At 42.8% G+C, this 16,481-nt stretch overlaps 2 protein-coding genes across 2 annotated transcripts; both read left to right on the top strand.

Moving 5' to 3' along the window:
• Positions 1 to 595: 595 nt before the first annotated feature.
• LOC135502991 (chitinase domain-containing protein 1-like) lies at positions 596 to 8,090 on the top strand. The gene is made up of 11 exons (XM_064796235.1): positions 596 to 710; positions 2,231 to 2,390; positions 3,423 to 3,575; positions 4,149 to 4,323; positions 4,673 to 4,779; positions 4,926 to 4,987; positions 5,375 to 5,467; positions 5,979 to 6,071; positions 6,542 to 6,697; positions 7,025 to 7,102; positions 7,494 to 8,090. The coding sequence occupies exons 2-11, from the start codon at positions 2,286 to 2,288 to the stop codon at positions 7,633 to 7,635; spliced, it is 1,164 nt and encodes a 387-aa protein (XP_064652305.1). The 5' UTR covers positions 596 to 710; positions 2,231 to 2,285; the 3' UTR covers positions 7,636 to 8,090.
• A 2,213-nt stretch (positions 8,091 to 10,303) lies between these two features.
• Positions 10,304 to 16,006, top strand: LOC135502698 (elongation factor 1-alpha-like). Its single transcript, XM_064795652.1, has 8 exons — positions 10,304 to 10,457; positions 12,247 to 12,409; positions 12,725 to 12,904; positions 13,314 to 13,515; positions 13,840 to 13,950; positions 14,203 to 14,340; positions 14,709 to 14,965; positions 15,144 to 16,006. Exons 2-8 carry the CDS (start codon positions 12,266 to 12,268, stop codon positions 15,501 to 15,503), a joined length of 1,392 nt encoding a protein of 463 aa, XP_064651722.1. The 5' UTR covers positions 10,304 to 10,457; positions 12,247 to 12,265; the 3' UTR covers positions 15,504 to 16,006.
• The last annotated feature ends 475 nt before the right edge of the window (positions 16,007 to 16,481 follow it).

Genomic DNA, 16,481 nt, shown 5'->3' with positions numbered 1-16,481 from the left:
CAGGTGGGGCAATCCAATGACGGCTGAAGCTTTTATAACAAGCCTGGCAAGATTGGATCACTCATTTTTAGTTCGTCTTACCCAGGAGACAGGAGTGTTTAATGGACAACCCATTAAGTGACCCGACCGAATCAAATTTGATATCATGCTGTCAAAGTTGGCAATTGTATTCTGTTTCGAATGATTGCAGGTTTCGAAACTGAGCGCCCTTCGAACGACGAACTACAAAGTACGAATGTCTGACCAGTCATCAAGTCCTCTGCTAATTGATTTACACGACACTGAACCATATTTTATACTTGGTTGTTTGTAGAAATGATTAAAAAAAAATCGTCGATAAAATGCATTTACATCGTCTTTTGGCTTACGGAACCTGCTTAATGCCGGCTCAGCATATAGGGGCCTATGTATACACTCACAAGTATGTATGCGAAAGCAAATCCCACATTTTGACAATGCCTGTCATATTGATCATTGACAGAACAAAGGTCTCGCTTGAGCAGATAACTACTAGCCGGCCTGGTTCAAGAGGTGCCCGGATGCTCCGCCTTCAAATGTATTGTCTTTGGTCATGATCGGTCGCGGTTGATTTGAACGCCAGTCGGTTGGTGTGTGAGCTGCGGAGAACATCGCGGGAACACTTTCTCCGTTTTCAAACGTAAAAATGCCTTCAAATTTTCCGAAACAGATCAAAACGACTGCAGCAGAAGGTAAGGCACAGTAACTATTCCTGATAAAGGTATGGTTTGGTTTCAAAGGGTTTTTATTGTGGAAATAGTCAGTACAATCAAGGCGGGAATGAACTGCGCAGTTTGAAATTTCAAGCCACTGCAGACATGTTGAATTATGTACATCACTGCACTTCATGTACATGTTCAACGGCAATTTTAATTGCCATCCCTAATCAAATAATATTTGCTCAAAGAAACTAAAGGCGCACGTCCAAGTCATGATGGTGAAGATGGAAGTGATCAATGGTAAATCTGCGAGATACCATTATTGCTTTTCTATCCTGTGATGTGGAAATCTCCACTGAATTCATGAAGGTTTGTCTAATTTTATGTAAATTGACGTAAACAGTTAACAGTTTTAAATTCAACAACCATTCATTTGGCGGCCACTATCCCGACTGTGGTGTAGCACCCGACTGTAACTGGCATGAAAAGGGGATACGCTGGTTATGGATGTCAGATCGTGGTTCCCTGACCTTTGCAAACAATTTCACTGGACGTAACCCACGCGGCGACACCAAGGACCGCTGGCTGATCTATTGATATGTTCGCAGAAGGGTGTCAAAGTCGGAGAGAAGAAGAGCCACTCTTCTCTTGTAGGGGGTTCACTTGGAAGTGTTTGCATTTGTTAGCCTATAAACACAAGATTTTAATCATTCAGTCTTGGGTTTGGCGGAGAGAACTAATCTTACATAAGTCCCAGAACAATATCATATGTCTTTATGGCAATATTTATTACTGGGACCCAGTACAGTGCCGTTCTATCCAATATTCTTTGAGGCTGTTGGAAAGACTTCTTGTCTAAACAGTGCCATTCCGCCCCTCTAAGGCATACATTGGTGACTAATAAATTGACTGCGAAATGAACGCAGTTGAACACAATGTGAATAATTCAGTCTTGGTTTCGCCGAAAAGAAGGCGATATGTTACTATTTGATAATGTATATTGGTGTTGATTTGCTCAACTTATCATCTTTCAAAAGTCTTGAAATTAACAGACGTGCTGTATATATATGTAACTATACAAATATAAATATTCTGATGATAAAAACACTATATTTTGGCAGCATTTTCCGCAAGTCGGTCAAGGTCGGTAAAGGTCGGGAAAAGTCGGGGTAGGTCGGGAATTAGTATGACCTCGCTGATGCGTTTTTCATTTTGTCGAAAAACTTTGCCAATAAAAACTAATTTTTAAACGAACCGAGTTACAAAAAAACAGTCTTGAAAGGTACAGACAACAAGAATAATTGCAAGAATCGCACTGAGTTCTTAGATTTATGTTTTAAATTTGCACAAAGATTGCTGCAGCAGTTTTGTTGGTGAAAATTGCAAAATTGTTCTGCACCTACTACAGGGTGTTCCATAAAGATATCTGTAGGGGCACTTTGAAATTGCCTGGAAGGAAAGGAAAATCGTACCCAAAGTGGTGTCAAGCCCAAATCAGCATACTATTTTATTGAACTACTTGATTGAATAATCGAGCATTATTAATTTTTCAGGTCTGCACCACGACACTCTTTCGTTCCAAATCCAACTGCTGATGTTAGTGCTGAGATGACACAATTAATATTGACGTCCTCAATTATCATTGCGGTGCTACTTTCATGTATGATTCAATCAAGCCTGATGAAGAAACAGAAGAAGAAGGCCTCTGAACAGGTGAATAAAGTTCCGAGTAATCAGTGGCTCAGAAGAATAGAATATATCAAAGATATTACGCTCCTGTGTAGCCTGGGAATAGCATTCCGCGATGATGAGGTCACTGCAGCTGCTGCCCTCTATTTCCCCAACGCTGAAATACAGGCAATGTCGGACAAACATGCGGTTTCGTAATGGATTCAGGCTTTCTAACAAGGGCAGTTAGATTCAATCTGGCACATGTTCGAGTGTTCAAAATACTACATAATTGTTCTGAATATTTCTCTCTCTGACTCTATTGCATCATTCATGCTAAAAACAATGCAGGGTCAAAGATAATTGAATTTGAAATAAGTTCAAATGCGTAGAAATAAGTGTCGATGTCCGACTGTCACATGACAAAAACGTCATCAATATCTTATGCAAATGACCTTGTGAGCTATAAATAGTAAATTCGCGGAATGCTATTGGGTTTTATCGATGACGTCGTTCCATGACTGAGTTTTATGAGTGTGTAATTTTGCCAGCTTATCACCATTCAATCCAGAAGTCAGTAGAAAGAAATAAGTACCAAAGGTGTAGGCCTGGATGCTATTTTTACCGAGCTCGAAGGTAATTCCAAACCAGAATCATTCCATTAATAAGTGAGTCAGAATGGACCGTGGAATTGCTGTTGAACTTAAAGGGAACTGGAACCGCCAAACCAGTTCGTATGACCTCGTTTTCATTTCCCGCGTATCGGGTGATCAGAACGAGGCATGAATGAAACATGGCGCCTAGCTGTCAATCATTGAGTGACGTCACTACTATGGAATTTACTACGAAAACTCATGAATGAAAGATCGCATGACTCACGTGATTCTCACATGATTCTCAATAATAACAAATTGAACTGCGCATGCTCGGGCACTGGGGGCGGAGCTACAAATCTGAACTCGAATAGGAAGTTGGAAGTTTGACTTTCTCGGGCGGTGAAAGTCAAAGTTGAATAAATCGCTCGGCGTTTCCAGTTCCCTTTAAGGATGAATTGATTTCACATATTTTACTTTTCAGCCCGTCAAGTTGTCGAAGGAGACGGTCACGGAGAGAGGTCTGGTGAACGAAGCAATAAAAAGCCGCGAGATTCTCAAGGAATACAAATCTTACTCGGATGTGAAAAAAGACATCAAGCACTTTGAAGGACCTACTTTGGCTTACATCACTCCAGTATGTTATTATTGTTTAAGTCATGATATCACATGTGTTCTACTTCAAAACCTGAGTTGGTATATTCTGATCACAAAGTCAAGTGAACTGGTTAACCTCTCAAAGTCAAGTGAACTGGTTATTCACAAAAAGAACTGGTTAATCTCAGAATGAACTGGTTAATCACAGAATGAACTGGTTAATCACAGAATGAACTGGTTAATCACAAAAACAACTGGTCAAACACAAAGTCATGTGAATCATATGTATCACCAAGTACAGTATAGTCAGCACTACTAACATCAGCAGTTAGATGGAATGAAAGAGTGTCGTGGTGCAGACCTGAAAAATGAATAATGCTCGATTATTCATTCAAGTAGTTCAATAAAATAGTAAGCTGATTTGGGCTTGACACCACTTTGGGTACGATTTTCCTTTCCTTCCAGGCAACTTCAAAGTGCCCCTACAGATATCTCACATTACCAGTAAATGCTCTGCCTTTGTTGCCTTTCATCCAAATTAAAAACTTTCTTTTAAAACACCATTATCTCATTTCACTGTCAGGTATTTTGATAATATTTCAACAATTTTCAGTGGAACAGCCATGGATACAACATTGCCAAAATCTTCGGTGCCAAATTCAATCACATCTCCCCGGTATGGCTACAAGTAAAACGCAAACCCTCGGGTGCCTATGTGATGTCAGGAGGACATGATATTGATCAGGGTTGGGTCGATGAGGTGAAGAGAGACAGGGATGTTGAAATAGGTAAGATATGATCATTTTGTCTGTGGTGGTTTTGCATCATTTCACGGTGGAGTGTTGAGTTGGGTTTGTTATCAATCTTAGATTCGTTGTCAGTCGATGGCACTGCTAACAGACAACTAAAAACTACTAAAGTCTCATGACTGTGCCCCACCTCCATAAAGAATCAGTACCGGTAATGTGACTCTTTCTTTGAAAACCACCATAAAGGGAAGATCGAGAGCCTTCCAAAGAAAGTTTTAAAAATTCCCAATGAGTGATCATTTCAAGAGGTGTGGTCAGTTCTCTACCTTGTGTGGGCCATCCTTTGAAACGAAATCTGTGGTTTTAGGTATATCATTTCTTTTTCCAGTGCCGCGGGTCCTGTTCGACGGCTGGTCAGGTGCTGATTATAACGAACTGTTTTCTGGTGAAGACTCAATGGAGGACTGCATTAGTGCTATACTCAAGTTCATCAAAGTAAGCTGATTGATGAGTTTTATTTAAAAAATTGTTCTTCAAATGTTATCAAACTATGCCAGACGCAAAACACATACTGTCATCACTATTAGAGCTGATCATCTGCAAGCGAAAGCAGTTTTTCATGAACTTTCTTTCCGTTTCAGTCCTATAAATTTTCTGGCATTGTTTTGGAGATTTGGTCACAGCTTGGAGGTTACAGGAGAAAGTAAGAAACTGTCGTCTTCTAAAAAGTTTTCAGCTGCAGTCTTTGTCGGCAAGTTTGACGTCTGCAACTGCCGACCTAAAAGATCTACTGTCATGTAGATGAGGAAAACAGGTTGCCAAGTGACCCATAGGCAAGCAGTATTTACCACTGCAACTTGCAACAATTACTGTAATGAGTGATAAAAAGATTGCTCATCTGCATCTCAGTAGATTGGAGCTGCAGTGTTTTCCAATACTATAGTAATATAGTTTAGTCAGAACTTACAAATGTATGAAGCCCTGGTAGGTTCTGAGCGAATTTCAGTTCCAATTGTGTGTTGAATGCTCACAGATTAGAGAGGTTCAACTGAATATGACATTTTAAGGTGATTTCATCTCTGCTTTTCAGTGACCTGCTGCACTTCCTTGCACACATGGGAGAGACTTTTCATGCGAACAAAAAAACATTCATTGTTGTCCTGCCGCCTCCTTCTGGGAAAGGGTAAGTCCAGTTGCGGGTGAAGTTGCCATCAATTTGTTAGGCTGTTTGTCCAGCATGTTGCTATATGAACAATCTTGGTTGTGTGACTTTAATGCTGATTCCATCTGCCTTATGCTACGGTCATGGTGAAGTCTGTATCCACCTGATCAAGGGGCCGACACCAATGAAATGTCGAAGAGGTGTTGAGTGCCTGACCATGGGGGTAGAAAGTTCATGTTGACGGCTATTTAAAATCTTTGATGACGAGGTGTTTTTTGCGACATCATACAATGGTTTTACAAGCTACTGTCACTCTGGTAATGGGCATCATAAGTTTCTCATAAAACATGTAGGGCCGAATTTACGAAGGGTGTTTAAGAGTTAGACGCGTGTAAATTCTACATAATCAGTTTCAGGGCCTAATGCGGTTTTCATGAAGAAACCCTGCAAGGCCCTGACTCTGTCTATTCAGACATTAAACGCTGTTTTAAGCTAAACACCCTTTGTAAATTCGGCTCGTTTTCTTTTTCAGTGATTCTTCCGTGAGCCCGGATGACTTTGCCAAACTAGCACCATTCGTGGATGGATTCAGCCTGATGACATATGACTTCTCCAACCCCATGAAGTAAGTAGTCATCAGATCAGGACTAGATGTCATGTATATTGTATTTTATCCCTCATATGGCCAAAAGTACTGTTCTTTGTTAAAGGGAACTGAAACCGCCAAGCCAGTTCGTATGACCTCGTTTTCATTTCCCGCGTATCGGGTGATCAGAACGAGGCATGAATGAAACATGACGCCTAGCTGTCAATTATTGAGTGACGTCACTACTATGGAATTTACTATGAAAACTCATGAATGAAAGATCGCATGACTCACCTGATTCTCACATGATTCTCAATAATAACAAATTGAACTGCGCATGCTCGGGCACTGGGGGCGGAGTTACAAATCTGAACTCGAATATGAAGTTGGAAGTTTGACTTTCTCGAGCGGTGAAAGTCGAAAAGTTGAATAAATCGCTCGGCGGTTCCAGTTCCCTTTAATGTACCTGTATCAGTATATGAACATGAGTTTTCGTTTTGAATTTTCAGGCCTGGTCCAAATAGTCCGACCATGTGGGTCCGTGCTTGCGTGGAACATCTAGAACCAGATCCTAAATCTCCAAATAGAAAAAAGATCCTGCTAGGTTTAAATTTCTACGGCAATGATTTCATAACAGGTGCTGGTGGACCGATTGTAGGAAACCAGTGAGTAGATTTGGACTTAATTTCCACGATCCTTCAGCAGAATATTTTTTATTGATACACCATCACTAATGCTCGGTAAATTTGTTTTTTTCACCCTGTGGGTGTATTGGCACTCGGACTGACTAATGCTCTGCCTGCCATACTTGGTCAGTCTTGCTGATTGACCTGGACTTGTTGCCCTGGCAAGCTCCTGGACAATGCCTGAAAAGGGGGATTTAGTGTTCTGTCCCTCGCCTCGGCCCACACCATCATAAAGTCAAGCCTGTTTGGGTTAATTGCCATCTTTGATGACTTGCCTTCACTTTTCCTTCCTCTTTTCCTTTTCAGATATATTGAAATATTAGAAAAACACAAACCAAAAATAACGTGGGATCCCGAAGTGGAGGAGCATTTATTCAGATACAAGTGAGGCTATTCGCATTTCAAGCTATCAAAATTGACCAAAAATGGAATTGTTCGACGATAGTCGTGCTGATACTCTTTTGTTTGAAACCCCAGAGCAATAAACATAATGGTAAAGAAACACTATAATAATAATAATAATAGTCGGCGCTTATATAGCACTCGAATTACTCAATAGCTGGGTATTCTCAAGCTATCATCATCCCGGTCTCCACAGAAGTCAATCTGGGGTTTCAAGGAGCAGCTACAAAGCGCTCATTCTTGAACTCGACCAGTAGGAGAAACAAAGTGACGATTAAGTCTACATTACCAGTAGTTTACTCTCCAGAGCCCAAAACGACGTGGACATCGAATTTACCGATGGACCATACTGATTCTTGGTGTTCTCTTTCAGGTCAGGTCTTGGTGAACACGTGGTCTACTATCCTACTTTACATTCCATCCGAAAACGAATAGAGTTAGCGAGAACTTTGGGAACAGGTATATCAATATGGGAGATTGGACAAGGATTGGACTATTTCTACGACTTGTTGTGAAAAATGTTAAATGAACCATCTTGAAGTGTACATGTATAGAGTGAGTGAGGACTGGGTTGGGCTCTTTCTACGACTTGTTATGAAATATGTGACCCGTCACAGCAAAAGCAGGCGCATGTCGCTCTGAGCTTGGCAGGTTGAGACGGACTGTTTGTTCATTTCTCTATTGTCTGCCTATTGTGAAATATGAGCACATCAATTTCTTCCATTATCTCCTGGTGTCATTTAGGCTCATCTTCTGTGCGACATGCGCCTGGTTTTGCTGTGATGGGTCACATATGATAATGAATTGAAATGAGCCATCCGAAAGTTAATAGAATTTACTATACCGGCATATCGCAGTATGGGGGATACATGCAGAGCTGTGTTTGGACTATTTGTAAAATGTCTGTAAAGAAAAATTCATTTTGCAATAAAATTGTGACACTCCTTGATAGTTGTCCCTAATTCTGAGAGCCTATTTCTTGATGTTTGTGTTGTTTCTGATCAGACACTAGCTCTGTGGTAGGATCTATCTGATCTTTGCCTGCGAGTCCGGCACAGGAAAATGAGCAACTCAATTTGCGGCTAAAAGCTAGGCATATCATTTTATTTCGATGATCGAGCACCATGTTTTAGTTCACATTATTTATTTTGTTGACCTATCGGCGGGTATCATTATTGGTAAGGGAACGAATCATATGCGAGGTGTTGAAAGAAAAGCATTGGTTGTCTTCTGTACTGTAGGGCAATCCGGTCCTCGGCAGATGTCCGTCCGAAAGGATTCCTTGCCGGGGCGATCGCACCAGAGATGATAGCCAAGGCGGTGACACAGACACAGAGGATCATAGTCACCATACTTAAGATGAAACACTTGATAAACATCTTCACTCTCTTGCCAAGCGGCGAGTATGGAATTCCACTGATTGTGACATCTTCGGGCTCCTTCGCGCGTCGCGCATTCTCCGAGACAACGCGATGAAACGGACACGCGTTCTCCTCATTTTCGTCGCCACGTGGTTCTTGCATCGTCTGCGCCAGTATCTCTGCCATGATGGCCTCGAGTTGAGGTTCCGCTACACCCATTTCTAGCCGAGGCGCGTCTCCGTAAGGGCATTCCAAAGGGGGACAAGGTGGAGCGTCGCGCTGAAACGGGCACCGCTGTAACTCGTCCGTCGTCTCGGGACTTTTTGCGGCAAATTCAGCTTTTTGTTTCTCCATTATAGCTTTCATGAGATCGTCCGGATCAACATATCCATTCGAAGCCTTTCCTTTCTCCCTATCTGCAGCTTGTCTCTTATTCTTTTCCTCGATCATAGCTTCCAAGAGTTCCTCGGGACTCGGCGGGCAAAACAGGTGACCACCGCCCTGCAGTAGCATATTCGCTGGCGACGGTTCCGCCGCTTTCTTTTCGCCCTTGCTCATAAAGGGGCAGATTTCCTTCACCAGTTCATCGGAGGGTTTCGGCGCGCGGAAATTGCGGCCCGCTCCTGCAGCGAGGCAGCCACTAGCCGCGGCACTTTCGATATAAGACTTGAATAAGTAGCCAGATAGCATTTGCGTCATTTCTTCTTGTTCGGCTTTCTGCTCGGCTGCAGCCATTGGACAGACTCTGGGTTCCAGTTCGTCTTCTGGTTGTGGAACTGGATGCGGTAAAAACAAAGTTTAACTGATCAATTTCATCGCATCAAGTTGTCAAAAATTTTGCAGGACTGTTTGACATGACTTTGAAGTTTGGAGTGCTACATTGGATATCCACACGGCTTTATAGGTTAGAATAGCGTAAAATACGTACATTGCCAGAATCGGGCAAACAAAGCTTGACTTACATTAACAAAACTACAATAGGCCTGTATGAAGCGAAATACTCATTACTTTCCGGCCCAGCCATTATAGTAGTTTTTGGCACAGTGAAGTTTTTTTCGTGCAGTCCATTGATTGAATTGAATTTCCTGAAATCAAATAAACGACCTTCTCTATTTTATGATATAGCATAGCCTGTCGGCTAAGACGCCGATCAATATTCATGGTCTGTTAGGGAATGTTGGTGTCTTGGAATGCTTGGATGTGACATGCCGTGATGTCCGACATTTTGTAAAACATGCAAACCTCACTTTTTTTAATTTTCCTGGCCTCTTTCACCAACCAGACTGGCCTCCCCGTCATTTCGTAATTCCATTTCTTCAGTGCTTTATCGCTCCAAAACCGATTGTGCAAAAAGAAATTTACTGGGACATTATCGCTCATAGTTTTCGTTGTTGTTGCGGCTTTTGGCATGGATATTGCAACAGCCACGCCCAGTCGCGGCGGCTTCGAGGTGTTTCTGACGTCGCCGTGGCGATAACTCATTAGGCGTCGTGACGTCATGACGTATATCACGTCACTTCTCACATCATTCGTCAAGACGCGTGGTTTTCGAAAAACATTACTATTTTCGTGGTCTGCGTATTTATATTGGCAGTGGGGTTGATATCTCATTTCAATGAAAAATGTCACGCGACCAGTCTGATTCTGTTGTACGAGGGTTTATTTCGCACTCATTATAAAACTCTACGCATGGACGCGCTCAGTCACAATCAGGACAATCTCTTCATTGCGAATGTCAATGATACAAAACGTATCGAGAAATAGGCGTGTCAGACATATCAGCAAAAGATCTAAGCGTCATTTACGGGCTTAAGCGTCTATACAAAATAAATACATGTATCATGAATAGGCGCATAATAGCTGGTTAGCAAGCGTAGGCCTATGCTGATGCTTCGGTGAAATTCCGTGATCGACCTTTTCGTCGGAGACCGCGCAGAGGTAGAGACGAAGTTTTGTTTAATCCGATTGTTTTTGAGGTATGTTAAGATATTTTACTTTTTTTAGCCCTTTCCAAATAGTGTGGCAACTCGACATCTAACTGTGGGCCAAATGTTGCTTTTAAGTGTTTCGCTGATCTGTCTTATCGCCGATAGGACAGGAAGACAGATTGCGTCATCCTTGTCGCGTGGAGTCGACCAGCCGCCATTCAGACCCGAATGAGTTCGCAATGACCTTTGTCCCGTTCAGTTCAGGAGATTTCTTCGAAATCAGGCATTTCCCCAGTGCCTCTCCGCTATTCACGTTTCATTCATTGTTATAGAAAGAATATTTTCTGAGTCATGCGTTGCAGCAATAAGAAGTTCGAACACCAGATGTAAATGATACGTGGCTTTAAAGTGACACCAAGCAGGCAAGCATAATCGGAAGGACTCGAGCGCCCAGCGTTCAATTTTGAATTGACCACGCGATGCCCAGCGCGATTGTTGACACAGAGTTATTCTCAAAGATTGTCTATAGTAAAATCGGCGAATGCGTCGTCAGGTATCAATTGGTCTGTATGTATGGTCTGCGATGGGTTTGTAGTCAAGCCAAAGAGCTACATCGTACCATATTGGTATAGTTAAAGCAGCTATTCCTCTTACCTGATTGTGTGTTGGGGTTTTGAGTCAAAGGTCGCTTGAATTCGGGTCGAGAGAGGAGTTGGAGCGTATAGTAGCTTACTCGGTCGAAAAGGGTCGGGGACAGGCACGCTAAAACTCACACGCCCACCAAAGCTCACTTCGTGTAGATCTTAATTCTTCTTCTGCACTTGATTTTAGGGTAAACGATAATTATGAGCAAAAAACTAACATGGGTAAGGTGATGGGGAGGTGGGGAAGTACGCACTGGAAGGATCTGATATAAGGAATAAGATACTTGTGCGTGGATTCACGGTATATATAATATGGTTAAGGAGGCCGCGGATTCGACTCTGATAATTTCTGACTGTTTAGCAGTTGTCCCGAAAGTTGTCCCGAAAGAGGTAGTTGGCTATTTGGTGTTTAAATTTCGACCTACTTGTGCAATCATTTAGAACTGGCTCAGAATGAATATCACAATCTATTCATTATGTTCTTTCACAATACTGTACTTGTACACACTAATATTGAGCAATACGCCACGATAGTTTGCGTATAGAGTCGTATTCATCTGAATCCATTACTTGTTGAAATGATCTAGCTATGCTTTTAAAAAGGTGTCCCCATTTATTTTAATCCAATGTCACCCATTTTTCATAGAGACAGAAGAGGCTATCCTTCATCATTGTCAGTATAGACTGGCATGATTGTCGCCGGAGATAATTTACTTGGTCAAGTCGAAATTTAGTCAAAGCGTTGCCGGTGTAATGTTCTTTATTGAGACCGATATATATCCGCTTTCCCTCTATATTCAATCGATAGACTACTGGCGGAATCGATCACCTGATGATTGGAACACAGAGAGAAACGTCCCAATAATTGGTGTGGGGATCGGCCTCCTATCCATTTTGTGACAATGATGCGTATACCGATATACATGTATGACAAATCATGTTACACACGAGTCAAGGCACACGAGTAATGCATTGCGCGAGCCTATAGGTTGTACCTTGGTTGTATGGAAGAAAATGAATTTGAATTTCTGATGCGTGGTCTCAGTCACCAGTATGGATGTGTTTTCACAATCTCCGTACTGCAGACTTTATCCAAGGAGAGAAGAACAGCGCTCGTTTGGTTGTTGGAATCAATAATTTTGACATTGCTCCTTAGAAGACATTTGCCACTGGTCATCTCGTATCTTTTGCAGTGAGACTTAAATCAGCATCATGGGCAAGGAAAAGACGCATATCAGTGTTGTTGTTGTGGGCCACGTGGACTCTGGCAAATCCACCACGACCGGGCACCTCATCTACAAATGTGGCGGCATCGATAAACGGCAAATCGAGAAATTTGAGAAAGAGGCTTCGGAGGTAAGTAAACACGGCTTAGTTTGTTTGTTGACTCCTAGATGTCGCGGCGAGGTTTTGGTCGCTGAGCTGTACTCTTCTCGAATTCTTCCTGGATTCTTCGGCATCTTCATCAAAAGCTAAAGCAACCTTCTCCTCAGGGCACTTCTGTTTTTATGCTGCTGTCGGCAAGGTGCGTCCATCTCAATAACAACATCAACAACAAGCGAGTGCCGCGCCCCCGTGCGGAGGTTGTATCAATGTTCTACCGCACTCAGCACCGTCGGGAAATCGGTCAGGCAGACTTCTAATGTAAATGAGACACTGTTGTTTTTTCAGATGGGCAAAGGTTCGTTCAAGTACGCGTGGGTCTTAGACAAATTGAAAGCCGAACGTGAACGTGGCATCACCATCGATATCGCTCTGTGGAAGTTTGAGACGAAAAAGTATTTCATCACCGTCATTGACGCCCCCGGTCACAGGGATTTCATCAAAAACATGATTACAGGCACCTCTCAGGTAAGTAATCACACTCCAGGACTCGGCATTGGTTAAGTTACTAAGGTACCATATGGCCCACCCTCCAGGATTCGGCAGTGGTTGATAACCAAAATATTGTGGGCAATAGAGAAGGACTCTTTCAGAGGGGAGACATAAAAAACTGCAACATCGGGCCGTTGTAGCAGTCAGGTTTGAACCCCCCCCCCCCCCCCCACCACCACCACCACCACCCACCCACCCCGGCCACCCACACAGACCCCTCCGGAAAGGTGTCCTCTCCAATGAGTATGGTGGCGATTGGAAGTACATGTAGTTCTACGGATACCAACTACGATAAATTATCTCAGAAATGAAAAGCGCATAATATACATGTAATCCTTTGTCATCGGGTACATGTGGATAAACGTCTTGTTTTCATTTTGTACAGGCCGATTGCGCAATCTTAATCGTTGCCTCGGGAACGGGTGAATTCGAATCTGGAATTAGCGCGAATGGTCAGACTAGAGAGCACGCCCTTCTCTGTTTCACCCTGGGCGTAAAACAAATGATCGTCGGTGTCAACAAGATGGACAGTACCGAGCCACCATACAGCGAGGCGAGATTTCACGAGATTCAGAAAGAGGTGTCAGGTACGTGACGTCATCATCAATTGCATTATACCATAAAGTATATAAGTCTAAATGTATCACTCCTTTCCAAATTTGCCCGCAGTTAATTCTTCATCCAAAACTAACATCAGAATAACTCAATAAATATGTAAATTTTGGGATGGAATAATTTAAGGAAGTCTATTGTGACGAAATGAAATAGATCGGATCTTCTATGTCAGAGGACATGGTTGCTGCAAAAATCAGAACAGAAATTAGCCCCGGTTACATGTCGGAGATGTGCGTGCAAGTGTAAGGCATTAGGCGAAATACAAAATGTACAACAGTTAACCCCCAAATTTTCAGGCTACCTCAAGAAAGTTGGTTATAATCCAAAATCCGTGGCATTCGTGCCTATTTCCGGGTGGCATGGCGACAATATGCTGGAAGAGTCTGCAAAAATGACCTGGTTCAAAGGTAGGTCAGTTTCTGTACATAGACAGATATCATTTTACAGGTTTCTAAGTAGTAATTCAGCCGAGTGCGCCAGAATAGTTTAAATAAAATTGAATTTGAATTTCTGATGCATGGTTTCAGTCGCCAGTATGGATGTATTTTCCATTGTATATAAAAACTTTTTTAATTATAAATTTCTTCTGTATGAAAGGAAATAATGATGAAGTTTCAGTTAATGTAAATAGCCTATTGATCGTATTATTGATTTTCTAGGCTGGGAAGTTGTTAGGAAAGATGACACGAAAGCGAATGGGAAAACGCTGTTTGAAGCCCTCGACTCCATCATGCCACCTAAAAGGCCAACAGACAAGCCCTTCAGACTCCCCCTTCAAGACGTCTACAAAATCGGAGGTGAGTGTTAATCTCCCCACGTACATGTCCCCAGCAAGATCTACCAACTTGGCAAAATTTAGGCCTAAACAGCCTAAATCAAATTAAGTATTTCAGAATCTTCTCTCAGTTTAACCTCTTTTTGTTGATCCCAATTCAAAGTTGAAAATTGACACTTCCATTTGGGAGTCTATCAGTTAGTTTTCTGCAGAGATGAGCGGGAAGTTATGGCATTTTTCAAATACTTCTCACAATTTCAAAGATTTTCATTTTTCGCTCGCCTAATATATTTTTGGTCGTCACAATAGAAGCAGACTTAGTTCCAGGGGGACCTTGATCATGCTGACACCGGAATGAATTTTGTGAATGATTGGTATTTATGATTTCAGGCATCGGCACCGTGCCCGTGGGCCGCGTGGAGACTGGAATACTCAAGGCAGGCATGTTGGTGACCTTCGCGCCGCCTGCGATCACTACCGAGGTCAAATCAGTGGAGATGCACCACGAATCCCTTCCTGAGGCGCTTCCTGGCGACAATGTCGGTTTCAATGTCAAGAATGTCTCCGTCAAAGATATAAGGAGAGGCAATGTGGCGGGAGACAGCAAAAATGACCCTCCAAAGAGTTGTGAGAGCTTCGAAGCTCAGGTAATAGACCGTTTTCTATTCGTCGCCATTTGTAACAGTCGCTGTGATGACTTGCTGATTTATTCGAACCACCCTCCAGAGTGCATGCCCCGCTGACCAACTATAGCGCCACCCGGGATATGGCCATACATTTCTGTTTACTAATCGACATTGACATCTGTATTATGTTTTCTTCCAGGTTATCGTTCTGAATCACCCGGGCCAGATCAATGCCGGTTACTCTCCGGTCCTGGACTGTCATACCGCGCACATCGCCTGCAAGTTCACGGAACTCAAGGAAAAGATTGACCGCAGGTCCGGAAAGAAACTGGAAGACAGCCCCAAATTTGTAAAGTCCGGTGATGCCACCATAGCCGTCCTCACACCCACCAAGCCCATGGTGGTGGAGAACTTTTCGGAGTACCCACCTCTCGGGAGGTTTGCGGTGCGAGACATGAAGCAGACGGTCGCTGTGGGAGTCATCAAGGCTGTGAAGAAGAAAGAAGTGACGGGCAAGCTCACCAAGTCCGCGCAGAAGGCCGCGGGAAAGAAGAAGTGATGGCCGTTAGGTAGCGCTTCTTACGACCGGATCGCCATTTTGGAACATGATCCCACCGTTTTTGTAATTATCTGTGCCGTGAAATGTTTGTTGAAATTTATTTTACTTAGAAAATATCATAGGAAAAATGTCAGAAGAAAAAAAACAAACATTATGTACATATTTAAGATATGATTTACCAAATGTGTTTACACTCTCCCCCGCCCAGTGTTCATAATAACCTCATCTGCATGTGGGCAATTTCCGCCTTTCATTATTGTCCAATCAGAATCACGCAAACCTGCCTGTCGGAGTCAGACATCCTGTCGGACATTCTCCAGGAGGGGTCGCAAACCGCACGATACTGATTCAAAAAACTGTCCCTTAGCAAAGAAGGGCATTCCTTTCTGCGATGTTCAAAGCAAAGAATTTAATCCATACTTTCCATTGCGAAGACGCTCGAGATTGTTTTTTAATTTTTTTGTGTGGCAAAGACAATGCAATAATAAACATTTGACACATAAGACTCTGTTTTTTTTTCCAATACGCCGCTGCCCTCGACCGACATAAGCTCAATCCGGAGCGCACTTTCTGTCATATTGGCCAATCAGAGGCCCTCCTTCATCGGTAGGCTACAGCCTCAGAATTGAACCGATCAAGAGAAGGTATTTATGGATAGACTTCCGGCAAAATTTGCTTGGGAATGTGTAATGAACAACCTTTTGGGAATAGCTACGTCTGCTGAACGGAGCAATCGACCACCCGAATATCACGAGTTCTCGCTGTGAGGTGCGTGATGAAGTATAGGCCGACTCAACTTCCTTGATTAATCCGGGCATTCGAGTCAACCAAATTACCCCCAGTGCTTACTCAGAAGCCTGTCGTCTCCTCCAGGTGATCAAGTGACTGGTTGACCCGTGACTGCCTGATATATTAATTTGTACCACAGAAAGGATGGAATATACGTATTGTAAATCGAACGCCATTCAATGCGTTCCT

This window comes from Lineus longissimus, chromosome 19 (genome assembly GCF_910592395.1).
Source record: "Lineus longissimus chromosome 19, tnLinLong1.2, whole genome shotgun sequence".
NCBI classification, from domain to species: Eukaryota; Metazoa; Nemertea; class Pilidiophora; order Heteronemertea; family Lineidae; genus Lineus; species Lineus longissimus.
Note: the sequence above shows the minus strand (reverse complement) of the source record. Positions and strands in the feature narration are given on the sequence as shown.

Coding starts and splice junctions, on each gene's coding strand:
- LOC135502991 (XM_064796235.1), top strand. CDS start 2,286: ATGACACAATTAATATTGACGTCCTCAATTATCATTGCGGTGCTACTT. Junction 2,391..3,422: donor AGAAGAAGGCCTCTGAACAG/GTGAATAAAGTT, acceptor TTTACTTTTCAG/CCCGTCAAGTTGTCGAAGGA. Junction 3,576..4,148: donor CTTTGGCTTACATCACTCCA/GTATGTTATTAT, acceptor AACAATTTTCAG/TGGAACAGCCATGGATACAA.
- LOC135502698 (XM_064795652.1), top strand. CDS start 12,266: ATGGGCAAGGAAAAGACGCATATCAGTGTTGTTGTTGTGGGCCACGTG. Junction 13,516..13,839: donor GATTCAGAAAGAGGTGTCAG/GTACGTGACGTC, acceptor CCAAATTTTCAG/GCTACCTCAAGAAAGTTGGT. Junction 14,341..14,708: donor AGACGTCTACAAAATCGGAG/GTGAGTGTTAAT, acceptor TTATGATTTCAG/GCATCGGCACCGTGCCCGTG.